Source organism: Cryptosporidium bovis (assembly GCF_009768925.1).
Source record: "Cryptosporidium bovis isolate 45015 chromosome Unknown contig_27, whole genome shotgun sequence".
Lineage (NCBI taxonomy): Eukaryota > Apicomplexa > Conoidasida > Eucoccidiorida > Cryptosporidiidae > Cryptosporidium > Cryptosporidium bovis.
This window is the reverse complement of record NW_027125017.1, coordinates 20,191-46,916: the sequence shown is the minus strand read 5'-3', so window position 1 is coordinate 46,916 and position 26,726 is coordinate 20,191. Positions and strand designations below refer to the sequence as shown.

The window sequence follows — 26,726 nt, the reverse complement described above, 5'->3', positions numbered from 1 at the left end:
TCTTCAACAAGCTAGTTTTCTTCAAGCTCAACCTTTTTTCTTCAACATTAAAATTAACCAAATAGAAACAGGTACTTAAATAAGCGCCGAAATGTGGCGGTATGATCTTTAAATCTATAATACAAATAATAATTAAAGGTTCTAGAAAAAAATATAAAAAAGGTAGTATATATAACAATCGATGCATAAATCGCTGAAACAATGTGTAATATTTGAATTTGGTGAGATAATACGTTTGATTTTTAACTTGGAAGTACTTTCCCCTGAGAATTAAAAATATAATACTACATAATATTTTATTTTCTTTATTCTTTTTTTTTCTTCAATTGCATCCTTGGTAGTTCAACTAGTATTATATTGATATTAGTGGGAAGCGCCACTGCATGTAAGCCCTATTTAAATAGATTAAAATGTAATCAATAAGAAATAACGTAATAATATTAAATATAATAAATATTAACATTATAAACTGGAATAAAATTAGTATACCTAAAAATGTTGGAGGAAAAAGTGGTGGAGATAGTACCCGAATTAATAGACGACGCATTTGTCCTTTCGAGATGTGAATATATGATTCAACTCTCATTTTATACACCTGATCTTCACATAACAAGGGCATGGTCATTGATAACAAGAGAACAAAGAAATTTATTTAATAGCTATGCATCAAATTTGGGTGGCCATGTAATACAATCAATATACGATTTATCAGAACTTCCAATGAATCAAAATTTTGAGACAATTTTTGGTGAAAACAAAATTGCGATAAACTCAAAAAAAATGATATTCAAAAATGGAGCGTTGCCTCCACCAAATGGCTTTGATTCTAATCCTATGGGTATTTATAGGTTTGTAGTCTTTACATTGGCACTAGGACCAATATTAATTGTAGACGAAGCAGATGGTATGAGGCCATCTATTCCATTTCCACCAGGATATATGTGTAAAACATGGCAAAATCCAAATGTAAAACATGTACCTTCATCAAAAAGTTCATTTACAGCAAATTATCAAGTTAAATTTTGTGACCAAATATTACCAACAATGTTAGTAGAGGTTGAATTTAAACCACTTAGAATCGAAATATCTCAACCAATATGCGAAATGTGCGAAATTAATATTTCAACATTATATTGTGAGTCTGATAAAGCACATTTATGTGCTTTTTGTGATGAATATCATCATTCGTCTTCAAGATTGTTATCTAAACATCAAAGGGTACCTGTATCACAAAGTCCATATCAATTTGGTTTTTGTCCACATCATTCAACTGAAAGAATAGATTCTGTATGTATGAATTGTTATATACCACTATGTCCACATTGCATATTAATAGGACAACATTCATCAGGAGATGCGGCAGAACATATATTAATATCTACAACTGATGCAATAAGAATGGCATATTCAGGTGTATCACAAAGCGATTTAGAGTTGCACAAAAGAAAGAGGCAATTGGTAGAATACTTATCAAGTCGTCATAATCATATAAATGATATAAGGTCAAACTATGATGATATTCAAGAAAGAATAGAGTTAGCATCAAAAAGCCTATTACAACAATTAGTAGCATTAAGAGAAAGAAAAATGTCATTCATAATGTCAATAAAAAGACAATTATTGACTGAATTATTACTAATAGAGTGGATGGAAGCTTTTTTTGCTCACCTAAGATTAGCACTTCTTCCATCAGACTTTTTAGTATATTCACATAGACATGATTTAGTTTGTAGTCATTTTTTTGGTGGTAAATCAAATATACTAGTTAATAATAGTGTAATACCAAGTTGGGTACATGAAAAATTTTTCGTAGATGGTGGTTTTAATGTAGTTTCAAGATCAAATGAAGCAAATGAGCTGCTTGGTTTATTTAAGATAGAACGGTATGAAAGTGAAAATGAATCAATAAAAGATGATAATGACACTATTAATACTGCAAATATTGATTTGATAAGTAAAGATGTATCAAATTTATCAAGTTCAAAAGAGCGTTCAATTATTAATTCCATAACAAAATATGAGGAAAATGCAAATGCAAAATGGAATGAGTTTGACCGAGGTGATTTGAGTAATGATAAAGTATTTAACTTATCTGGAGAAAACTTACCAGTAGAACAAAAACTTCTTACAGCTGAAGAGTATATTTCTTGTAAACTCCCAACATTTAGTATAATGGGAATTAGAGAAAGTAATGAAATTTTATTAAATAACAAAGTGGATTCTAATATTAAATATCCGATATTAAGGAAATCAAAGTTGACACCACAAATGAAAGACTTAGTAAATAAAATAGATGGTACATTGAATTATAAGGATTACTATGGAAACCTAAGTGTATTAAACTATCAAAATCACACTGATGAATTATTAGACAATATTATTCTAATGGTTAAGAGTAAATTGGATATAGGTAAAAAACACGATAATGATTATGATTATATTTGGTCAAATATTACCTCTGAAACATTTAACAATGATAAGCACAATTTAGAAAATAAAAAAGTAGTTGATAATATAATCAATAGCAGAACTTTCGTTGAGTCAAGCCTTTCAAATGGTGAAATTAAAAGTTCATATATATGGAATCCAAGTGTTGAAAGGCCAATAAAACTATCACAAAAATATTGGGGATATCTTGTAGGTAACAATTACGAATTACTTATTGCACTTCTTCATTCTGCTCCTGTAATAAAAAGAAAAATGTTAATTCAAGATATCTTTAATATATCGCTATATATGCAGTCATTTGATCATTTATTTTATTCTTTATTACATTTCGAGATAAACTTTTTAAGTAATATACCTATTGACACGATGTTGATTTCATCATCAACTATAAATGATTTTTTTCATATCATTTTTAGGGTATCAAATTTAAATACTGATGATAAATCATTTTTGGTACAACAAATGCAAATTTCACTATTAAATATATTAAACCTTGAGAAAGGTCCATATTCAACAATTATTGGTAAGAAAGTTAAATTAAATATGAATATAAACAAGGTTGAAAATGAAATAGAAGGAGATATAATTGATCAATCCCAACTTGATGATGAGCAAATATTATTTGAAGAAAAAATATACACTATAGTTGAAACATTTATTAAGCATTTAGTATCTATAGACATTAAAACAATGCCAAATACAATAAGAGGAATTATGTATGGTATTATTGATACGATAGATTCAATAAGTAGCGATGCATATTTACTTAAATCTGAGAATAAAGCAAATAAATTACCATCAATAACTCATAGAGTAACTAAATATTGTACAAATGGTTCTATTTCATTTTGTTGTCAAGTTTTACTAAATCATTATATAGTTCCTAGACTATCTAATATTATATCATCGATAAATTATTCATTGATAAAGGAGGAGAATAGTGATTATTCTAAAATAACAGAGAAAAATGATATAGTTGCTAGAATTCAATGTTTTAGGAGAGCTATAAGTAGTATATCAATATACGTTTGGGAACCTGTAATGAATACATCAAAGGAAAGTTTGAATAGTATTGAATCAAAATATAGACAACTTGGACTCGATATATTCGCTTGGATGCAAAATATATTTACGAAACCAAGATTAAACTCACCTATAACATTTAGTCTTCATGGGATGCCAAAAAGGGGAATAAATTCAACAACAAATATCGGAGATTACATGATTTGGCTAGACAATGCTCTAAGAAATGATAAACTAAAATCTGATGGCGGAATGACACAAAAAGATGTTCTTAGATGCGAACATTTTGAAAACCTTCTTTCACTCGCTTTCAAAGGTATGAAAGGCGAGCTCATTTAACTTTAAACAGGCTGAAAATAAATGAGGAAAAAAAAAAAATTAACACTTCAAGCAGAAATAATTATAGGATGTATGTTATTAAAAAACAAGGAGTAAAATTTAGTAATTAGTAATATTAATATATTAGTCCATATATAAACGTAATTTATATTACAATAGCATTAAATTTGTTGTGTTTACCTATGTTTTCATTAGTCTTTATGTTACTAACATTACATTCTGAATTATTGTTGTTTCCACCACTAAATTTACTGATTCTTAATATGCTATCACTTTGATTTACTGAATAATTTGCAACAGGAAGAATATTATTTTTTAAGAATGATGATGATTTCCTATAGGACGTATTAAATGATGAATCATCATCTGTAATTGAAGACGAATATGAATAACATTCATCTGAATCATCAAATGTGCTTATAGATGATGAACTAATTAATTTGTTATTAGGATATATTCTATTATTATCATAACTAATGTATTTATGGCAAATAAGTTCTTCCAATTTGACTTTATTACTTATTCCATTGGAAATTACGCCAGATTGATTCTGTGTAATATTTTCAATATCATTTACCTTTGTTAATTTGCATGTATTGTTGTTACTATTTGGAACAGAATTTAGTTTACCATCTAATTCAATATCTATTTTATATACAATATAACAAATAATTAGTGCCAATATACAAATCATCAGAAAAAATGATTCTACAACAACATATGATTTGAAATTAGAATGTAGAAATGCAACTTGTATTGGAGTAACTATAAAACCAAGATTTTGTATACATGTTACAACACCTAATGCAGTACCCAATAAATTAGGAGGAACACTTATACTTATGCATGGCCAATATACAGTAGCGAATAATGTATACCCAAACCCAAGTATTGTTATAGAAATAGCTGGATGTAGTTTTAACATCAATGCATGTGCTAATGCTAACAATCCAACTGAAATAGTTAGTAATTTACATCTTTCACCAACACGATCTACTATACAACCAAGTATTGGAAGAACTAAAACAGATACTGCGTACAACAAACTCATTATTATACCTGCGTATTGTCTTGCTGTTGATGCTGGAATATCCTTATACTGTGTTTCAACTATTAGTGGCCCTGCTATATAATTAAATGGCATTATTACACTATATGATAATAGACCTAAAATAGATAAATACCAATACAACCTCCCTAAACCATTTATTTTCCTCCATATTAAAGCGATTCTAAATTTGATATTACTCAAATTTGTTTTTACATTTGTATTTATTATGTCATGATGTGATATTAATTCTGCCTGACTGTTTGTCACTGATTTAGTATTCTCTACGGTGAACACGCTATCTGGATTATTCTTAGATAGGTCATCTTTGTAATATTTTCTTAAATTACCAAGTACACTTAAACCACCAACTATTAATAATACAAGTCCAAATAAAAATGTCCAATATACTGGAAATAATGTAGCTATTATGGGTGATACCATATCACTTAATACAGAACCTATTCTCCCTATTGCCAAACATATAGATAATGCCAAAGAAACTTCCCATTCTGGGAAATATCTTATTAGTAGAGAATTAAATGCAATTAAAGAAGATTCAGAACCAAATCCAAATATGCATCTCCCAGCTAACATCATAGTTAAACTTTTCATTCCAAAACCTATTGTTATCACAAACTGTCCTATTATTAAAAACGATATTAATATAATAGATAAATAATATAGTGATACTGTGTCTATAAGTACCCCTGCTAACAATGGAAAAATCAAATTAGGAACTGATACTAATGAGCATAGGGTATTATAGTAATATTCGAACTCTTCCTTACTGTAAATATTCTCAAATGCATCAAATATAAATGGTGCTATTGCTGGAAGCGTATCATTGCAATACATTATTCCCATAGTCACCAAACTAATACATACTAAAAGCATCCAGCGTGCAATTACTTGGGAACCATATTCACCATTTTCAACTATTCGTATCATCTTACAATTTGTATTATGTAAATAGTATTCCAATTAATTTTTTCTATTTATGGTTGTGTTTATTCTGAAAATTATATAAATACTATTATCATATATACAAACCTTACAACATAAGATATTGTATATTGCAATAGTAATTAGTTATCATTTAAGCTCAATTTCAGGTCTTCATTATAGAAAAATATATGTATGTATATTTTCAATGTATTGTTATTTAATTGTTTACCCTCTTTTTAACCTTTTTTTTCTTTCAATTTTTTTTTTGAAAAAAGCTGATCAGTACATAATATACATTAATGATGAAGATTATGAAACAAATAACTACAATAATAGTATTCAAATTAATAAATATGTTAACTAATATACTATTATTATACTATTGATATTTATTCACCTTGCTTGTTTTGTATATTATTTAATTATATATATTAATGGGTCAGAAAATTTGATGCTTAAACAATTTTTTAATGCATTAACATATATTCATGACTTTTTTTTCCTTTTTTGAGCTCTTATTATTTTCATAATCTCTTTATATTTTTTCCTTTAAATTTTATTTGATAGCATAAAACAGTCATATGCATGTTTGGGCGCGGGGCAATCCCGCTTTTTTAATAGTTTTTTTCTGCATGCATGAACTAGTATTTGAAGGTCAAATTAATATTGTGGCGGTAACTCAATATTTAAAAGCAACAAAAAAAGAGATGATTATAATAAACTTTTAAAAAGGAGCAAAATCTTATGTTTTGTGAGTAATTTTATATAGTAGACTGTTATTCAAAAAAATAGTATTATTCCTTCTTTTTACAAAAAAAAAATTAATATTAAATTTGCTTTGAGAATTTTTTTATTAATATAAATAGTCTTAGAATAAATAAACAAATGTTTACTATATGTGCATTAAATAAGTAATAGTATTTGTTATAATATGCTAACTAATAATCTAATCTGCGACAGTTTTGGAATCAAATTCCCTGTAAATATTATCTATATCAAATTCTTTTGACCAATTAGCAACAAACTGGATAGAATTTTTTTCTGCCACAATATTATTGCCATCTTCTGTAGGTGGTAAATTATAGTAAGGTATTTTTCCAGTAAACATGTCTGAAATCACGATAATTGAAGCTGAATTTACGTCAGGAATACCACCTTTTAATAATTTCCCTCTAGATATAGCTACACTACTTAAAAATTCATCTGAATTAGTAAATGATGGTATTTTATACATTCTATATAATATTTCGTGATCCACTTTTTTAAGCAATAAATTTATAGGCTCAAAATAATCTTTTACATTTGTAAGTTGTACAGTGTTTCTCAGTACTTGATGTGGATCGTTAGAATTACCTGTAAATACAACACCGGGACTATCTATTAATTTTGTTGTTGAATCTAAATCAATTCTTTGCAAATTTCTTGTTACACCTGCAACCGCTCCAACTTTAACACAATAACTTCTTTTCAATGAGTTAATTAGAGAAGATTTACCAACATTTGGGTAGCCCATTACACCTATTGTAATAGATTTTTTTGAATCTTTGTTATATCTGGAGTAATTTTTGATTAAAGACATTAATGCAGATGCGCCAAAAGCAACATTTCTTGACTTAACAAATTCTTTTGAAGCATTTAAACCACTGCTTTTTGAATGATTTACACCATGTTCCGTTGAACTATTTAATGCGGATTTAAAGGCCAATGTTGGAAACTCTTTTCTCAAGTAATTTAACCATTCTCTGACAATATCACCAGGAACTAAGTCTATTTTGTTTAATACCAATACCAACCTTTTTCCCTGAGAGATTATTGATTTTTCTAATTCGTCGTTCCTAAATCCAATAGGATCTCTTGCATCTAATATCTCAAGTATAACATCAGATTCATCTATTAATTTCCTCAAATCACGTAAAAATGCTTTTTTTGACGAGTCAGATGGCAAATTCAATTCACTTTTATTCCCAATGTTTAAAATGGAATCTAATTCTGATTTACTTGATATTTCAAAGGAATTTTGACGTGATAATGCATCGCTAACATATTCAGATAAATCAAAATTACATAGCATATTTTTCTTCAAATTATTGTTATTTGATTCACCTTCAGTCATCACTATATCTTCAACTTTTTTATTGTTATCTATATTATTTTTTTCTCTAAGAAGTTTTTTTTTTTCCTCCTTCTCCATTTTAAGTTTCTCTTTCATTTTTTTCATATCATTTAACATTTGTTCTTTAAATGGCCACATATTTGGAATTGAAAGTTCTTTTGCTTTACCTTTTTTATTTTTCAAGAATGTAGATTTTTTTGCTATTTTCTTCATTTTTTTCCTATGCTGAGATATCTTTTTTTCAATTTTATATTTTCTGGATAATGGTACTCTTTTACTCGTACTCTTTTTTATTTTCATTTTATTTTTTTATGATTAGTATGCACTATAATGCTTATTTCAATTTTTTAACTGATATTAATTTCCTAAGTTTTTGAAAATTTTCCGATTAGAGAAAAATGTACGTAATGTAAACAAAATATGGTTTTCTGTCTATTTTGTTTCTTCAATTTTTCTTTTCCAATCAGAACTTATTCTATATAAAGATGAATTAAATACTTTTTTTAGTTCATGTTTGACATTCTATCCCAAAAATGGAATTGTCTCTAGCCCGCTTTATTTTATTTTATTTTATTTTTGTTATGTATTTGCATCTAAAAGAAAAAAATAAATATCATGCAAATTAGGAATGTCGTGAAAATATTGTGAGAAGAGGCTACTAGAATAAAGTCAAAATTAAATCATCTATGATGTATTGTATTCAAGACTTTTTTTTGTGCGTTTAAACAACAATAGTATTAAGTGAACATATCACTTCATTAAATAGTGCATTAAAGTAATTTCTGTGATATTGTTTCTTGAAGAAGGCCCGCATCCTTTAAGGTAGTATTTGTATCAGACGATATTACTTTTGGAGGAAAACCGTAAATTAATTGGTATTCGCCATCTACAGGCGCATATTCCATGAAAATACAATGAAGATCACCAATAGTATTAGTATGGTTCAGTGTAATAACTTTTTTTTGGCCGTTGTGGAATCTAAGTTGAATATTTGTTGTAGGTTTCGAATCATCAATAACCAATTTAAAATCAGAATTTATATTAACGTCATACCCTGAACTTTTAACTTGAGATAAGGAATTAGCCAAACCAGAGAATACTTCAACTGGTTTTTTCGGAGGAACGTAAATCTCTGAACTTCTATCATCTAATACAATGTTTACAGTTCTATTATTTAATGATTTCTTTCTTAATTCTTCGGGAGCAACTGATTTTTTTATATCATTTACAAACTCTTGGTTCTCGGGTATAGATATATCTCTGAACTCACATTCATCTAGTATAAACCCGTTTTTATATAAGGTAACTTTAAATGCATTTTCTGGAATTCCATCACTACTACCATTATTACCAGGATTTTCTACCGCAAGACCACTTCAGTTTAAATTAATTAATTCATTTTGTATTTTATATTTTTTTATGGCTTTAAATTATATATCTTAATTTAAAGTTTGTATTAAAAAAAAAGATAACATACCTCTTTTCACCTCCTGTATAACTATTAGTATTAGGGTTATTACCACTATTAACAGAATTATTATTTAGATCAGATAATCCTCTAATACATTGTAAATTGAATTATTATTTAAGATTAATATATATAAAATAATGTGAGCAATATGCACTTTTAAAATATTGCTTAGTATTGGATATTTAATGAAATAGATACTTACCTAATAATAGGTGACATCGATAGTATACTTATTGATTTTTCCTGTTATTATAACAATATTAAATACTAAATATAGTTATATTTATCGCACTTCACATATATATAAGACAAAATTTGTTTGTTATTGTTATTTGATCACTATTTAACTACTTTTACTGCGGCACGCTCGCACAAATTTAATTTCAAACAACAAATTATATCTTGTTCTTTTTTAAAATAAAAAATTTATGTCCAGCTGATACTTGTAATACTTATAATGAGTTATTACTAGTGTATAGAATAAATAAGCATTTTCGAAAATGTAGTTGGTGTTAGTTATTAACACTTATTTAAAAAAATGGCGCCACATGACCATTAGATTTTATTTGAAATAAATAACCGATGAATTGTGGGGTAGTACCAAAAATACTAATGAATTTTTGTTCTCTTGTCTTTTTTTAAAGAGTAGTAGGTTTTAAATGAATTTGTTATCAGAGATAACTCAGAATAAGGCATGTGTAATTATACACATAGGTAGACGACACTTAAAAGCAGGATTTTCAAAGAAATTAGAGCCTCTCGTAATATTACAAACGTCTGAATTATTTTCCAAATGTGAGGAAATACTTGAGATAAATAAAGGAGACGATAAAAGTGAGTATGAATATATTAGATTTTTTAAGGATTCAAAGTACTGGAAGCGAAATTTGAGTATTCTAATTAGAAATTTGTATATGGAGCATTTGAGGTGCAATTCCAAGGATTATCCTGTATTGCTTCTCGAGAGAACATTATTTCCAAGTGAATTATCATCATGTATTTGTAACATACTTTACGAAATATTTGAGGTTCCGGCAATAAAAAGAATAAGTGAGCCTATAACAAGTTTATTTACAACAGGTATATTGACTGGAATAGTTGTAGATATAGGTACAAATGAGACAATAATAACGCCTATATATAATGGATACCCTGTTGAATACAACATAAGGATTATACCATGTGGTTATTTATTGTTGAGGGATCATTTTAAAAAAATGTTGTTAAATCAATATAAATTGAATGAGCCTGACAAAACGGAACAAATAGAAAATATAAGCGACAAGTTGCTTGATAATTTAATATTTAATAGTGGTATAGTCAGAGAACATTTTGAATCCGATAAATGTTCTATTGAAATCAGTGATTTTACTTATGAAAATGTGTTTTCAAACGATAAATACATAAACATATTTATCAGTAAAGAGTCTAGATACAAACCTTTTAACATTTTTTTCGGTGAAAAACAAGATGATTCTTCCACTGTACATAACATTATCTTAGATGGTATAATAGATTGTATTAAAGCTTCTAATAGAGATATTAAATTAGAAATTTCACAAAATATACTTATTTGTGGTGGACTAGGATCTGTACCTGGTTTTGAACAGAGAATACAAAATGAACTTAAAGAATATGCTTCTAAAGACAAATACATAAGCAATATTTCAGATTCTATATTCGTTTCATCACCACCTATATCCCCTTTTCTTAGATCTTACATCGGTGCAGTTATCATGTTATTGTCAAAAAATAAACCGAGCTTTACTCCCATTGAAAACCATGATCCACAAAATTCAAGCACAGGCTCAAAGAATAGCCTTTAACATTATATTTTATGTGTTATATATCTTTGTTACTAATTACATTAATTAACCTATCTTCACTCTTATTTGCTTTATTTTTTGTTTCAATCCGTCTTTTTATTACATGTGCATTTGTGGCGCCACTTGTTTCCCCACTTATATTTTCTAGGAGGAATTAATGTGTTGGCATACTCATTGTTTTTTAATAGTTCTTTCAGCTGATTAATAAACTTAATTTCAGTATAAGATTTACTTCAATTGTTTTATTCAAAACTATAACATATATGTTTATTAAATTTTTATTTTATACTTAGTTTAAGCAACACTAATAAAGTTGTTATATTTAGTATAACTTAAAAAATTCTATTTTTATTTGAAATAAATGGGTAATACAAATTGGTTGATATATTATTATGTTCGTTTAAAGAATATTCAGTAAAATTATCTTAATTAATTAAAATGAGTTTATTAGATATTTGCAGAAGAATAATATTGGAAGATATTATAGCTCCAGTAAGAGCAATGTCATCTTCAACAAATGATGGTTACCTAATTATGATAGTTGATGATTTTACATTGAAAGTAATATCATCATGTTGTAGTTTTTATGATGTAATAGAAGCTGGTGTAACAATAATTGAAAAGTTGAATTCTAAAAGGCAGCCGTTAAAAAAGATGGATTGTATTTATTTTATAACACCTTGCCCGGAAAATCTAGAATTTGTAATGAATGATTTTGGAAGTTCAGAAAATATGTATAGAATGGCACATTTATTCGTAACAAGTTTAAAGGATAACAAGGAAATATGTTATAACATAATTACCAGGAACTTGAATTTATTGAAAAGATTGAGATCTTTTAAAGAAGTAAATCTTGATTTCATTCCTTATGATAGTAGAACATTTTATGTTGATTATGAAGGTACTATTACAAGTTGTCTAGATATATCTAAAAATATAGAACAACAAATATACTATGGAATAAATACATTTTGTAAAACTATTGGAATTAGAGGAAAACCATTTATAAGATATCAAAATAATGGTAAAAATGAAGTTAATTTGACGTGCAAAAATTTGGCTGAAAAATTGAATTTTTTATTTTCATCATTAGGTGAAAATAACGGTGAATGCACTATATTGTTATTAGACAGAAGTTTTGATACAGCTCCTCTATATATTCATGATTATTGTTATCAGGCACTTGCATATGATTTACTACACATTCCAGTATCAATTAACAATATAAAATCTCATGAATTAGGAATGAGTGGCAATTATATAAATAATGAAAATGCTTCATCTAAACAAGACGATGTCTATGAATATGAGGTTTTGAATACTTTAGGAATAAAAGAAAGAAAAAAAGTGATTTTAGATGAAAAAGACTCGAAATGGGTTATGTATAGGCATGAACATATAGGAACGGTTAATCAACAAATATCAGAAGAAACACTTAAGTTTACTCATAACAATTTAACGGCCAAGATTCACAGAAATAACGATATTAATCTTTCTACAAATGAAACGATACAAGCTATAAGAAGTATGCCACAATATCAACAAACACTTTCCAGATATTGGACACATATTAGTATAATTAGTGATTGTTTTAATATTCTTAAATCTGAAAATATTATTTCATTGGGTGAAATTGAACAATGTATTGCAACTTTTATTGATTCTGAAGGAAAAAGCCTGAATTCTGTAAAAATAAAGAATAATTTATTGTCTATTTTAGAATATTCATCAATGGTGTCGGAATCGTCATATAACACTTATATCAATATAGATTCGAAGGCAAATAATCATAACAAAGATATGATAATTATAAAAAATAAATACGATAAGCTTAGATTAGTATTACTATATTTATCCCAATTTTATGGTATAAATAATGATGACTTAAATCAACTAATTAATGTAGGCAAATTTTCAAATGACGAACAAATAGTGATTAAAAAGTTGTTGGGCCTCGGGCTTTGCAATTCATTCGAGGATATAGCTTCTGGAAACGGCAAACATACTCACAGATATGAATTGTATAATAAAGAAAGATTAAAATATTTTAAACAGAGAATTAGAAATATTGAGCTGGATTTATCTAGATTTGAGCCATTAATTAAAACAATATCATATTATCTAATGTGCAATCTTAATATTTCAAATAATTCACTTATATCATATAATATATATAATCAAAATGATTTTCAAAGTGAATATCCTTTAGTGCCCAATATTGGAAAGTCTATTATAAATACAAATGAAATTTTAAATACAAATGCCAGTATTTTTCATAATAATCCTTCATTTTTCGGTATTAAAAATGCAAATATTCCCTCATCTTTTTCTATATCAAAATACTCATCTAAAAACAAGTGTATTGTTATTTTCATTATTGGTTCCATTACTTTTCCTGAAATTAGATGTATTTATGAGTTATTTAATGAATCAAAAGTTAATATATATCTGGGTGGAATAAACATCACTACACCTTTTCAATTAATCAAACAAGTTTTAAATTCTTAATTATATATGGTGTCATACATTTTTATTTATATTTTAAATAAAATTGCTATTACTACTGAATATTACTAGTGCACTACCTAAAGATATTTTATTCAATATTTTTAGATTAACTGTTACACTAATGAATTTAACTCATAACAAATGATATATTAATAGTGATAATTTTATGTATTATGAATGTTTATATTCATCTCTATAACTTTTTTTATATTACTATTGACCATTTGCACTATTAGTTATTTATTTAAAAAGAGGACACGTTGAGCGGTTGCGTTTTCCCGCTCAAATGCATGTACTAATGGAAAGATCTTATATGACTGAATTTACTTTTAAAAAAGTGATAATAAAGATTAAAATTAATAAAAAAAAAACTTTAGATTGCCAACTACATTTATCATATATAGTTACTGATGGTATTGATCTAATATTGATTACATGTCATTGTTGAAATTAGCTAATCAGGTATAAATTATTACTGTTATCAATATCAGCATTTTTTTCTCATTAAAATTTGCAAATTAAATACATAGTTCAATAATGCCTAGAAAAGGGAGCAATGTTCCCGGAATGGGAACAGAATTGTTGAATATTCTTGGTCTTGGAAAGTATAAAAATAATGGAGATGATTCAGATACTGGCGACAATAAAAGTAGTAAAAGTAGTAAAAGCACAAAAAGTCATGCTAAATTTAAGAAATTGAAAAAATTATCAAAAGAGAACAAAAGATCAAAGGAAAATAAAAGTGATTCAATTGTAAATAATATTGAGATTGAAATAGGTCTAAATAATGATAACTTTGAGACAGTACAAGCATGTGAAAAGTCAGCAGTTTCTTCACTGATGGATGTACAGTCAAATTTTGAAAGACAATTAGAAGATTTTTGTATCTCAATGAAAAATATTAAAGAAAATGTGGACGGTACAGAAACTCAATTAGAAAAATTGTACATTTCACTAGATAAATTGGAAAAGTTTGTAGAGTTATGTAGCGTTGAAAATGCTGATGTAATTAAGGGATTACACAAATTGATGGATGTATATAAAGGAGCAGCATTATTGTCAACATTTTCAGAGGATCCAACATTCAAAAAGAATTATGAATATAATGTTCATGAAGAATCAAATAGTGAAATAATTGAAAGAAAGCTTCAAAATATGAGAATAGTAAAGTCAATGAATAATGATAATTGTGAAATACCTAATGAGGATAATAATAAAAAGGATGATGAAAATAAAAATATTGAGAATGAAAAAGTCGATAAAGTTAGTAGTCATAGTAGCGATAGCATTATCATTAATAATTTATACAACAATAATGAGAATTCGCACAATAAAAGTACTGAACCCAACCAAAAGTCATCCTCACCAAACAATGCTTCTAGTAACAATAGTCCTATCAATAACAATAAGGATGGTAAAATGAGCAAAACAGAGAGGTTTAAGGAAAAATTGGACAATTTAAGAATAAGAAAGGGGAGAAGAAAACATTCAAAGGATAAATATACAGACTCCCAGAAGGATGTAAACAATGAATTGTCTAATAATGATTTAAATCAATTATATACAGATAATTAAAACTCAATTTAATGTGGGAAAATCATTAATACTTTTCATTTTTTTTGAGTTTCTTTTTCTTTACTGTCACTTTCTACAATATTTATTAACATATATTTACATTCATTAAATATTAGATAATATCACACCAATCGATTGGCCACATTAATACTTAATATGGAAAACTACACTTAACAAACGACATACTTGATAATTTTGATATATCTTTTTATTTTCCTACAGTCGCACTAAGACATTGTATATAATATAATACATGTGGCGCCCTAGATATAGGCGGTATTTATTTTATGTCATTAACTAACATAAACTAGAAAAATAAAACACAAATTGTTACTATTTACCTTTACATCTTTTTTTCACTCTTATAACTGACATTACTGCGAGCTTTTTCATTTGTACAATATTCAGTCAAATTATGATAGTGAAGAATTAAGACTTTTTTTTAAATTCATCAATACCTATCAAGATTTGATAAATCTCTGAACGCTTTAATTTATATATTCGTTTTAATTTTACAACTAATTGATGTATTCAAAAAAATAAATTCAAAATAAATAAATATATAATTAATTAAAAAATCAAAACTAGTACATTTTCTTTTTTATTTTTATCATTTTATTAAATAAAATATAAAAATGAAAAATGAAAACAAGAAAAGCAACTCGACAAAAAAAAATATTAAAAATAAAAGGAAACATCGTCCAATAAGTGCTAAAGATATATTTGCTTTAAACTCCTTAAATTTAGTAAACAATGTCGATTCGCATACAAATGATCTACTGTTAAGTGAATTAAATAAATATAATAAATTAGGTTTTGTATTTACTGAATATTATATTTCTTTCTTACCATATATTATTTACTGGTTAACTAAAATAAATACTATAGATTATTCTTTACCACTTAATAAATATATTTCAATAGAATCAATAAAAAAGTTGGATTTTCAATGTGACGAGAAACTTAATAGTTTGGAAAAATTTCTTGATTTGTCGAGGTTTGAAAATATATTTAAACAGAATACCTTAAATTGTAGTTCAAAAGAAGAAATCACGAATATAATAATATTAAATAATATTTTTTTTGAAAATTTTGATAATTTTCAAAATAATAATCTTAAATTTGATTTATATTTGGAACTTCCAAAATCTATATTTGAACAAAATGACCATTTGAATTATTTATATTTTATTAAAAGAGGTGCGTTCATTTACAAACTATATATTGAATTAGAAAAAATAGTAACTAAAACCCCAAATTTCAATAACGAAAAAATGAATTCATATATAATATCATTTATTGAAAGAATGTTTAAATCAAACGAATGTATAAATATACCGGAAAATTTAATTAAGAATATAATTGAAAATAGAGGTATTTATTATAAAGTTAAAGTAGAAGTTGATCACTTAAATGGTTTAAGTTATCTTCCTATTATAATAATAACTTTTGCACTAACAAGTCCGAATAATAAATTAAATATTAAAGTTGATAATTCATCTTTGTTTGTTCCAAAATATGTTACCTTTAGATTACACACGATTTATTCAAAAAATGAGGGTTTAAATGATACTAAAAATGTGCTCTTGTTCAGAAATTCTGTAAATAGAAGTGTTACAAACAATGATTCTTATATATATCCATCTAATTTAAATTCGTGTTTATTACCACCAACACCACAGTATAATGGTGCAATATTAAATGAGTCGTATGATTTTTACAAAAAAAATGGTTATAAAAGAAAAATTCAAAATACAGTTTTAAATAATCCAATACTACTAAACTCTTTCATATTATTAAAAATATGGTGTATAAAAAATGGTATATGGGATGATAGATATATTAATAACAGTAATAACGTTGGAAATACTTTAAAAAATAGTCTAGATAATGGTTTAAATATAGAAGATTATCGTTTAACAGGACAATTAAACAGCGAAATTATATTATGCTTTCTATTTCATTCATACGTATTGAGTAAAAGATTAATAGATGATAGTTTAGTGTCACCTTTTCAGTTATTTAGAATTGTGTTAATTAATATAAAGAATATGATAAATAAATGGAAATCAACCTTAAATTCTGGTGATGATGATGAAAATACTGGTATATATTATGTAATTGGCAGAAGCGAGCCTGAAAGTTTTAGTAGAATATTTATTGAAAATGATGACTATTTGAAGAAAAATAAGTTATTAAATCTATTTAACAGAGACTTTATTTGTAGGCAGGTATTAATATTTTTCGATGAACGAAAAATTCATAATGTTTTGTGGAGATGTCAAGACTTAATAAAAAATGAATTAGAAAATATCATAACATCAACATTATCATTTATTGAAAATAAAAATATGATTAATTACTCTGATAATATATTGAAATTATTTAATATAATAGACAATAAGGACTCATTTATAAATTATAGAAATATATCAATATTAGATTACGATTCTTGTTTTATGTTAGCATCTCATGGTGGAAATACTGTTAATGGTATTCAATTAAGATTAGCTCATACAATACCAGGGGATTATTATGCAAAAAAAATAGATTTAAGCAAATTTAACTATTTAAATAGTAACATAATTAATGAAGAAGCTGACCTTACAAGAGATTTTAATTCAATATGGGAAAATAGTAGAAGTACAAATTTGGTTGATATTTTGAGGAACCTATTTAATAGATGTTTTGTTGATAGATTGAAGACATTATCTTTGAGAGAAATAACTTCTAGCCGTGGCAGTTTTGGTTGCATTATAGGAATTAAGTTTGAACAATCAATTATTAAGTATTTAATTAAAGGGCCAGCAGTAAACACTAAAGAGGCTAAAATTTTTAAGGAATTTTGGGATGATAAAGTTGATACTAGAAGGTTCAGAGATGGCACTGTATTAGAAACAGTAATTTGGGATTCAAAGTTAAAACTTAAAGAAAATTTTATGAATAATGACAGTGTTAATCTAGAAATTGTTAATTATATATTAAACAAACATTTACCCATAACTAATTGCGAGAATATTAACAAAACTCACCCAGATTGTAATAATTTGGTATTTTATTATTTAAATACTCCATTTGGATATATTTTGCCATATAATAAAGATGAGAAATTTATTATTGAAGAGTTTAACAATTTCAAGAGTAAAATATTTAACTTAAAATCAATACCTTTAAAAATTAAAAGTATAACAACTTCAAGCCCAACACTAAGATTTATGGAGTATTACAACTACATAAATCTTAAGGATAAGCCAAATATTAACGAAATATCAGACAATGAAAATTATCATTACACCGGTATAATCACGGAGATTCCATGTGTTATTGAATTGGAGCAATCATCTAACTGGCCAAAAACCAAAAGTTCGATAAATAAAATCAAAGCAGCATTTTTGTTGCAAATAAAAGAAGAATTAAATGAGTTATATCTAACAAATTCTGATATAATTCCGAATGATGAATTATACGAGGAGTATGGTACAAGTGATTCAACTAGAGAGTCCAATATATTTGAAGAACTTACCGATTATTGTGGACTTAAACCGTTTTTAGACATTTATTGGGCTAATAATATTACATTTAGAGTTTCTATATTTCATTCTAATGAGTTTCTAAATATTTCTAAAAATATTTTAAACTTGGATAATATTACAAGTGATTTAATTAAAAATAACATATATATGGATGAAAACAAACTAAAAGAAGTTAATCAACTAAGAAATTTATGGTGGAGTGTTCAGTTAAGTTCAAGGTTGTCAAATATAAGTAATTGCTTTCCCTCTTTTAGAGGAGCAGTTAAAAAACTTAAAGAGTTTGCTTCTATTATTAAAATACCAAATTCTGAAGAATTTATAGAACATGTTGTTTCACATGTTTATACGAATAATGATTTTATGAATAATTTTCACGGTAGTATCAATTCACCAACATGTGGTTTCATAAGATCACTAATCTTAATTTCAGAGTATAATTGGAAAAAAAACCCGTTAATCGTTGATTTGGATTTTCAAGTAGATGAAAATGGAATTGAAACAGGTATTAATAACGATGATTATAAAAGTTTAGATAGAATTCATACGTATTACTATAACTTTACAAATAAACATAATATAGAAAGAAAATTATTTTATGTATCTAGTTCAATTGATCCGCAATCACTGTTTATCAGAGTTCCAAATAATTACAACTCATCTAGATTTGTATACTTATCTAAAATGTTTTTAAACATTATTATGGCAAATCAATTTTACTTTCAAATTGACAAAATTAATGGTTTGTTATTATGTAACACACCGAAGTGTGACATTGTTATAACATTAAATGAAAATTATAAGCAAATTATAAAACCTAAATCACATAGTTTAGATCCAAAGATAGGCCCTAAATTATCCAGTAAAGGACTTCAAAATAAATATGTCAATCTAAATTCTACTGAGGACTTATTAAAAAGAGCGAATCTAAAGTCTGATCCATTAAACATCTCAAAAGAGTTATTCTATGCTTTTATTTTAGATATTCAAAAATACTTTGGTCACAGAGTTGATTTAATATATGACTCATACACCATTCCTTACCCAAAACATGTATACATAAAGGTATCCAATGGAATAATACGCACAAATAAGACAATATATAAAAAAAATACATACCCTGAATGCATATTCAGTTTGACAAATCAACGCAAAAATGTTAATTCAAACAATTTTTTGGCGTTACCAAACATTCTTGAAATTACTTCGTATTTATCGAGGAAGTATAGTGAGTTAATCGCTAACATTAAAATATCATAGACAAGATTTTAATTTTTTTTATAATAAGTAACACTATTCTTGTTTTTAGGTATGTATCATCTTTAATTCCGCTAAGAACTTACATACTATTCAATCTACTAATTGCATGCACTTAAGCGCCACATAAACCAGCGCCAATGTTTATTTTTTTAGTTGTAATTTTCAATTCATGTAATTAAAAAAACTAAAAGGAAATAGAAAAACAACCAGATGTAAATATTAAAATTTATTTAGTATTGCAAAAATTAATATTATTTTTTTAATATATATTAAAAATAGTGAGCAGATTGGAAGTGGGAGAAGTAGGGACCTAAAAGTAGTGTGAAAAGCAATATACGACAACTACGAAGATTAAGTAATATTAAGTAATTTAATTGATATAATCACTAGAAAGTCAATAATAATTATTAAATATATATTATATTAGGAAAAAATTGCGATTATATTGTTTTTTGAGTTATTAAATAAAGATGAATGGATTTAGATTTTGTGGAGATATGTTACACCTATTAAGTATATTTCTATTACTCAAAAAGCTAAGAAAAAGTAAGAGTTGTTTGGGAATATCTTGTAAAATGCAAGAAATATATTTAATAGTGTTTTGTTGTCGTTATATTGATCTACTTTGGAGTTTTGTATCAGTTTATAATTCACTTATGAAGGTGATATTTATTGCAAGTACAAGTTACTGTATATATTTGATGAGATTTCAAATTCCAATTAGTAGAACTTATGATTCTAATGCAGATAGCTTTTCATATCAAAAGTATTTATTATTACCTGCATTTATATTAGGTTTACTTACATCGGATAAATGGGTACCTTCTGAAATATTGTGGAGTTTTTCAATTTGGCTTGAATCTGTTGCAATATTACCTCAATTGATATTGTTACAGCAACTTAGAGAAGTGGAAAATTTAACATCACACTATGTAGTTACTATGGGCCTTTATAGACTATTCTACATTTTTAACTGGATTTATCGTTTTTATTCACAACACTATGTTAATTGGGTAGGTTGGATAGGTGGTATCATTCAAACTGCAATCTACCTAGATTTCTTCTATTATTACGCAATGAGTAAATGGTATGGACAAAAACTTATATTACCATATTCAATTGAAATATAATTTTACATAGCTTTCACAGTATAATTTGATCAATCGTCAATTTTATTCTTCCTTTAGACATAACAATTACAAATAACTTGAAATTTATTCAGTAGAAATAAAAGATTGTATATTTATTATTTAAATGGAAAAATTAAATGTTCTAATAAAATGGGAGTAAAACAAATTGTGGAAGAGAAAAATTCAAAATCAGTTTAACTTAAATATCATTATGGCAATTATTAATATTTCATTTTGGTTTAACGGTGTAAATACTTATTTTATTAAATTAATCAGTGGCAACTATCGTAGTAAAAATAGATTTAATTTATAGTAATTTTGAATTAAAATTTACATTAACTTTGATTTTTTAATTAATTCCTCTATAATCAATCTCTTTGCAATTAATATCTTTTCTTGAATATAGGGTGACCCTCTATATTTTCCACTAGTTTCGTTTAATTCGAACATTCTTTTTGCAATCTAATCATCAAATATAATAAGTAATACATAAATTGATAGATGAAAAAAAATATCGGAAAGTAATTAACAGAAAAATTAAACTTACATTTTTTATATCATCTTTTGAATATTTCAAACCTTGATTTAATCCTAGAATCATTTTTGCCTCATTTAATGTCATTCTTTTTCTAATATTAAATGATAAGGCTTTTTGTATTCTGTCTAAAAAGATTTGAATTGAAGTTTTACTAATTTAAATATAAATGATTACTGATAATTATTTAATTACCTTTGTAGAAGTCTTTGATATATCTCTTTGTTACAATATGAATAGATTTCGTAGTAATTGAGAATAATTTACCCAATAATCTGATTGAATACAAATTAATAAATAATGTTTAAATATATGTTAACATAATAAGATGACAAAATAAAAGACTTACCTTATAGTTTTAAATGCGTTCATTTATATAATTATATACAAACTGAAGTATATTAATTTTATAATTGTTGTTTTCTATTGTGTAGAATATTATGTTTATTTGATATATATATAAATTAAATAATTGTTAATTCATTCAAAATACTATGTAATAAATGTATTATATATTACCTTTTATTTAATAAATTATTCTTTGTACAAATATATATTTAAATATAGTGTTTAATTAAGATTTAGAAAAACTATTAAAATAATTTAAGTTGAATAAAAGCAAAAAGAATGTATTTTATTCTTTTAATGTACAATTAACGATAAATAATTAATTTGAATAAATTGTCGTTCTACTCTTTAAATTTTCTCTTTTCTCCTCTCTACAACGATAAACTTATACTGTGATTAATTAATATCGCACAAACTAAATACGTAAAACTTTAAATAGCATAAAATGCTCGGTAACAACATATTAATTAGTTTTATTATGTTAAGATTATGACAAGTGAAGAGAAGATTAATTTAAGTAGTTCACAATATTAAAACTAAGAAAATGGCGGTTGTATATTTAATATATGAAAAAAAATCGAAATTATATTACAAAAATAGATTTATTTTCTTAAATACTTATATATATAATGAAATTGTCCGAATACAAACAACTCTTTATTTTTTCTACCATCCTTTGTTTTTCATTTACAATATGGTTTCTCCTATAAAAGCGGTTATTCCGAAAAACCTTACTATTACTTTTCCCATATTAGATGTGTGATGGCATGAGCACCTTAAATACGAGACAAAATCAACATCTGATTCAAAGAAGTAGATATTATTTTTATATAATGTTAGAGTTGCAGGTATAGAATTACAATGAAAATAAATCATAAATGATTTTCCAGGCACATTCCAAATAATATTATTATTAATAAAATATTCACTATTCAACTTCTTAATCAATTTAACTTTAACTTTTCTTGTAATAAAAAGTGGATAAAATAAATCAATGCTATTATTATTATTGTTATTATTGCGAGGGTGGTGGTGATTTGTATTATTATTAGAAATAACAATATTGCCAACACTCGGATAAATATTACATGTAAAGGTAACAGATGTAATAAAAACAGGTCCACAATATGAATTATAGCTTTCATTATCTATAAATATGGATTTGCATTTAATGTTAGCTTGACTAGGAAGAAGAGTATACTGATTTCCTACTTTAAGTATTCCATATTCCAAATAAATGGAAGCTTTCAGTTCATTAGAGTTAATACTTATTATTTCAAATAAATAAGCAATTAATTTGTTATTGTTATTATAATTACTACTAATAGGTGAACACTCACATTTTCCATCTTTAATTTCTGTTTTTCCATTATTAAATTTAATACTACTTAAATTATTTAATAGTTCAAATAGCGTCGGACCATTGTACCAATTATTATTAGCTGTTGTGTTACATTCATCTTTATTACATATATTAACTCCTCCAAAAGCACAAACAGGAATGAAAAATAAGTTAGTGTCGCTTTTATTTAGCTCTTTCAAATCATCGTTAATGTATTTTTTGATATTATCAACAATATTATTATATGTATTTTGATCCCATTTGATTGTATCCATTTTATTTAATGTAAATATTATATTAGAAACATTTGAAAATAATGCGAATGAAATGTGTTCTTTTGTTTGCCCTTTAATAAAACCTGATTCGTAATTATTTACATCAATAACAATTATCGCATTGTTAGAGGTTAAAGTTGCAAAAAAACTAGTTGGAATAAATTCAGCATGCCCAGGTGAATCTAATATTGTGAGAATACTATTATTTTTGTCCAATTTTATGTACTTAGCTGTCACATTTATTGTTATTCCCCTTTCCCTTTCATCCTCAGTGTCATCAAAAACCCATGCATATGCAAATGAACTTTTTCCTATATTCTCACTTTCTCTAAAATATTTTCTAATTACACTTTTTTCAACATACCCTAGGTTTACAAATAAATGACCCATCAATGTAGATTTTCCAGAGTCAACATGTCCTAATATTACGAAAATATAGTTACGGAAATTTGAAATCATATCAACATTAATATCTCCTTTTAGTTTATTATTTGACTCTTTATTTAATAAATTATTACTTTTTATTTTTGAGTTAATAACTAATCCATTTTTATCTATATTATTAATTTCTTTAGTTTCCAAATTAGTATTATTTTTTTTATTTGTTGATAATTTTTTACTGCTAAATTCAACTAAATTATTTTTATTGTTGCTACCTGGTTCATCTTCACTGCAGTAATCGTAGTCATCTTCAGAATCATACCCATCATAATAATCATCATCCGTTAAGTCAAGATGCTTTGATCTCTGTCTTCCCATAATTGTTTATATTATCATTTTAAACTAACTTAATTGTTTATTATAACACTATTCAAGGCTATTTACTTGTTCGATTAAACTTTTTTTTACACACCTTCAGCTGCTTTATTATAATTTCTTGTCAAGATCACATAATAATACTTTCTTAATCCATTGATAAGTTAAAAATGTTAAGGCGCCCTACTGTTGGCGCTAATATTTATTTTAAATTATTATTGTTATTATAAAAAGTAATTTAGTCTTGATTAAATAAAAAAGTATTAACATATATAAGAAAAGATGCTATAAACACTGTTTATGAATCTGAAGTTTCAGAGCCAACAGTTATTTAAAAATAAATGAATATTGCAGAAAATATGCGTTCACATATTTTGAATGCATGCATGTGTGCTGGTATTTTAAGGTACCAAATAAAATGACATTTAAAAAAGAAAGTTTTATTTAAAATAAATAATTGAGTATTTTTTTAGTCTTATATATACATATAAATACTATATTTTTCTTATTCGTTATTTGTTAAATTTATCCAATAAAATATCCATAATTAAGAGTTGAAAAAATGTTAGAATGTGATCATATGAGAAATAATATACTAAATTTAAGGAAGAAAGGGTCTGATACTGTAAATAAATGGTCAGAAATTGTAAATAAAATATCTAAATTAGATTATGAGTGCAAAAATAACGACAAAAATTCAAATTTTAATGAGCGTAACAACTTAGATTATATTGGCAATTTGACATCGTTTCAGGATACAAAGAATTTATGTTCATTGTCAGGTGAAATAATGAGAAGAAATGGAATGCCATATGTAATATTAGATTTTTTAAAAAAAATGCTTTATTTACGTGGATATTATTGTTTAACAAAAGAAAATGTATTAATGCAACTTTCAAAGTATTCTATTTATATGCACATGGTAGAGGTAAGTGAGTGATAAATAAATTGGTCATTGTAAATTAATTCTTTTTTTTTTAATTGCAAATTTAGGATGGAATGAATAAAATTTATGAATATAATAAAGAAAACAAATATTCAACAATCAAGTTAATAAATGAAAATAAAAAGAGAATATTGATATATAATATAAAAAAAGTATTAAGTAGTGGCGTTGGATTGAAGTTTGACAAACAGCCTGCATATTACATCAAAATATCAGATTTAAATCTAAAAATAATAATGAATAAAGTAAGTATTTTTGAATTAAGACAATTAATCGTTTGGGAATTAGAGAGGGTGATGGGTTATTTTTCTAAATTATCAATTATAGAAAAAAAATTAGTTTCACATATCTCAATTGTATTAGACTTTAGTAACATGGAAATATATTCATGTAAATTCGAATTTCAATTATTTATGAACTTATTAGGTGAGATAATTGAAAATTACTCACCATTAATAATAAATACAGTTATTATGCACATGATTAAATCACTAAAAGAGAATGTATGGTGTTGTATTGAACCTATTATTGAGTATATAAGGAATGGAAATATAACTGCATTATTCACAGACAAAAATTCCGAGTTGTGGGATATATTAAAATCTATAAATCCTGTTGATTTGCATTCAAGAGGTGGTTTTATTAATAATGCATGTTTATATCCAGTTTGTGGAAAGTCTAAAGTGATTCCAAATTATGATATATTAATCCCAAATGATTATTATTCATTAGATAATTATATGCTTGAAACTTATAAAGAATTTTTTTTATCACTAAAACCAAAATTATCAACTAAAAAATTCATAAACGAATGTATGACAATCGAATCTGATCTAATTAATAAATCTTATTGGGTTGAAGAGCAAAAAGAAACAATCAATGATGAAGAAATTAAAGAATTTATCAGTTAATTTACAATTTGAGCCATCCCGCCTTGCATTCTATGTTTATTTTTCTTAATTTGACTAATTCACTAATTAAACATTATATTAAATAAACTTTCAAAATTTGATATAGGTGTCATCTTCATTAAAGTTTGACTAAATTTGAATTGAAATGGAAAGAAATGATTCTATAAAAATATATAAACAGTATGTTTACTTCTGATTAATTTTCGTGCAAATAGGTTATACATTCTTTAGTGTTATTACAATCGACTTTATTTCAACAAAAAATGCCAAAATTGTAATGGATTCAATAAAACCGGATTTTTTTCCCGAAAATAATCAAAAAAATCAAACTAAAAAAGAACTAAAAATTATAGATTCAAAATTAATTATGTAAGTTTAGATAAACATTTCAAAT

At 25.6% G+C, this 26,726-nt stretch overlaps 13 protein-coding genes across 13 annotated transcripts; 8 read left to right on the top strand and 5 right to left on the bottom strand.

Annotated features, from left to right (window-relative positions):
- Positions 1 to 495: 495 nt before the first annotated feature.
- FG379_001893 (B-box zinc finger domain containing) lies at positions 496 to 3,810 on the top strand (the record flags this gene model as incomplete). Its single annotated transcript, XM_067327496.1, has 1 exon — positions 496 to 3,810. One exon carries the CDS (start codon positions 496 to 498, stop codon positions 3,808 to 3,810), a length of 3,315 nt encoding a protein of 1,104 aa, XP_067184225.1.
- Positions 3,811 to 3,955: 145 nt separating this feature from the next.
- FG379_001891 (uncharacterized protein) lies at positions 3,956 to 5,809 on the bottom strand (the record flags this gene model as incomplete). The annotated part of the gene is made up of 1 exon (XM_067327494.1): positions 3,956 to 5,809. One exon carries the CDS (start codon positions 5,807 to 5,809, stop codon positions 3,956 to 3,958), a length of 1,854 nt encoding a protein of 617 aa, XP_067184223.1.
- A 943-nt stretch (positions 5,810 to 6,752) lies between these two features.
- FG379_001890 (uncharacterized protein) lies at positions 6,753 to 8,219 on the bottom strand (the record flags this gene model as incomplete). Its single annotated transcript, XM_067327493.1, has 1 exon — positions 6,753 to 8,219. One exon carries the CDS (start codon positions 8,217 to 8,219, stop codon positions 6,753 to 6,755), a length of 1,467 nt encoding a protein of 488 aa, XP_067184222.1.
- Positions 8,220 to 8,689: 470 nt separating this feature from the next.
- Positions 8,690 to 9,609, bottom strand: FG379_001889 (uncharacterized protein; the record flags this gene model as incomplete). The annotated part of the gene is made up of 3 exons (XM_067327492.1): positions 8,690 to 9,293; positions 9,397 to 9,477; positions 9,593 to 9,609. The coding sequence occupies 3 exons, from the start codon at positions 9,607 to 9,609 to the stop codon at positions 8,690 to 8,692; spliced, it is 702 nt and encodes a 233-aa protein (XP_067184221.1).
- Positions 9,610 to 10,049: 440 nt separating this feature from the next.
- Positions 10,050 to 11,216, top strand: FG379_001888 (actin; the record flags this gene model as incomplete). Its single annotated transcript, XM_067327491.1, has 1 exon — positions 10,050 to 11,216. The coding sequence occupies one exon, from the start codon at positions 10,050 to 10,052 to the stop codon at positions 11,214 to 11,216; it is 1,167 nt and encodes a 388-aa protein (XP_067184220.1).
- A 438-nt stretch (positions 11,217 to 11,654) lies between these two features.
- Positions 11,655 to 13,724, top strand: FG379_001887 (STXBP UNC8 SEC1 syntaxin involved in golgi transport; the record flags this gene model as incomplete). The annotated part of the gene is made up of 1 exon (XM_067327490.1): positions 11,655 to 13,724. The coding sequence occupies one exon, from the start codon at positions 11,655 to 11,657 to the stop codon at positions 13,722 to 13,724; it is 2,070 nt and encodes a 689-aa protein (XP_067184219.1).
- Positions 13,725 to 14,261: 537 nt separating this feature from the next.
- Positions 14,262 to 15,299, top strand: FG379_001886 (uncharacterized protein; the record flags this gene model as incomplete). The annotated part of the gene is made up of 1 exon (XM_067327489.1): positions 14,262 to 15,299. The coding sequence occupies one exon, from the start codon at positions 14,262 to 14,264 to the stop codon at positions 15,297 to 15,299; it is 1,038 nt and encodes a 345-aa protein (XP_067184218.1).
- Positions 15,300 to 15,934: 635 nt separating this feature from the next.
- FG379_001885 (uncharacterized protein) lies at positions 15,935 to 20,089 on the top strand (the record flags this gene model as incomplete). The annotated part of the gene is made up of 1 exon (XM_067327488.1): positions 15,935 to 20,089. The coding sequence occupies one exon, from the start codon at positions 15,935 to 15,937 to the stop codon at positions 20,087 to 20,089; it is 4,155 nt and encodes a 1,384-aa protein (XP_067184217.1).
- A 470-nt stretch (positions 20,090 to 20,559) lies between these two features.
- FG379_001884 (ER lumen retaining receptor) lies at positions 20,560 to 21,219 on the top strand (the record flags this gene model as incomplete). Its single annotated transcript, XM_067327487.1, has 1 exon — positions 20,560 to 21,219. One exon carries the CDS (start codon positions 20,560 to 20,562, stop codon positions 21,217 to 21,219), a length of 660 nt encoding a protein of 219 aa, XP_067184216.1.
- A 330-nt stretch (positions 21,220 to 21,549) lies between these two features.
- On the bottom strand, positions 21,550 to 22,126 carry FG379_001883 (uncharacterized protein; the record flags this gene model as incomplete). Its single annotated transcript, XM_067327486.1, has 4 exons — positions 21,550 to 21,681; positions 21,767 to 21,882; positions 21,950 to 22,029; positions 22,104 to 22,126. The coding sequence occupies 4 exons, from the start codon at positions 22,124 to 22,126 to the stop codon at positions 21,550 to 21,552; spliced, it is 351 nt and encodes a 116-aa protein (XP_067184215.1).
- A 663-nt stretch (positions 22,127 to 22,789) lies between these two features.
- On the bottom strand, positions 22,790 to 24,478 carry FG379_001882 (HBS1 (RNA metabolism translation); the record flags this gene model as incomplete). The annotated part of the gene is made up of 1 exon (XM_067327485.1): positions 22,790 to 24,478. The coding sequence occupies one exon, from the start codon at positions 24,476 to 24,478 to the stop codon at positions 22,790 to 22,792; it is 1,689 nt and encodes a 562-aa protein (XP_067184214.1).
- A 559-nt stretch (positions 24,479 to 25,037) lies between these two features.
- On the top strand, positions 25,038 to 25,415 carry FG379_001934 (uncharacterized protein; the record flags this gene model as incomplete). Its single annotated transcript, XM_067327537.1, has 1 exon — positions 25,038 to 25,415. The coding sequence occupies one exon, from the start codon at positions 25,038 to 25,040 to the stop codon at positions 25,413 to 25,415; it is 378 nt and encodes a 125-aa protein (XP_067184266.1).
- Positions 25,416 to 25,474: 59 nt separating this feature from the next.
- FG379_001933 (uncharacterized protein) lies at positions 25,475 to 26,332 on the top strand (the record flags this gene model as incomplete). Its single annotated transcript, XM_067327536.1, has 1 exon — positions 25,475 to 26,332. The coding sequence occupies one exon, from the start codon at positions 25,475 to 25,477 to the stop codon at positions 26,330 to 26,332; it is 858 nt and encodes a 285-aa protein (XP_067184265.1).
- Between the last annotated feature and the right edge of the window lie 394 nt (positions 26,333 to 26,726).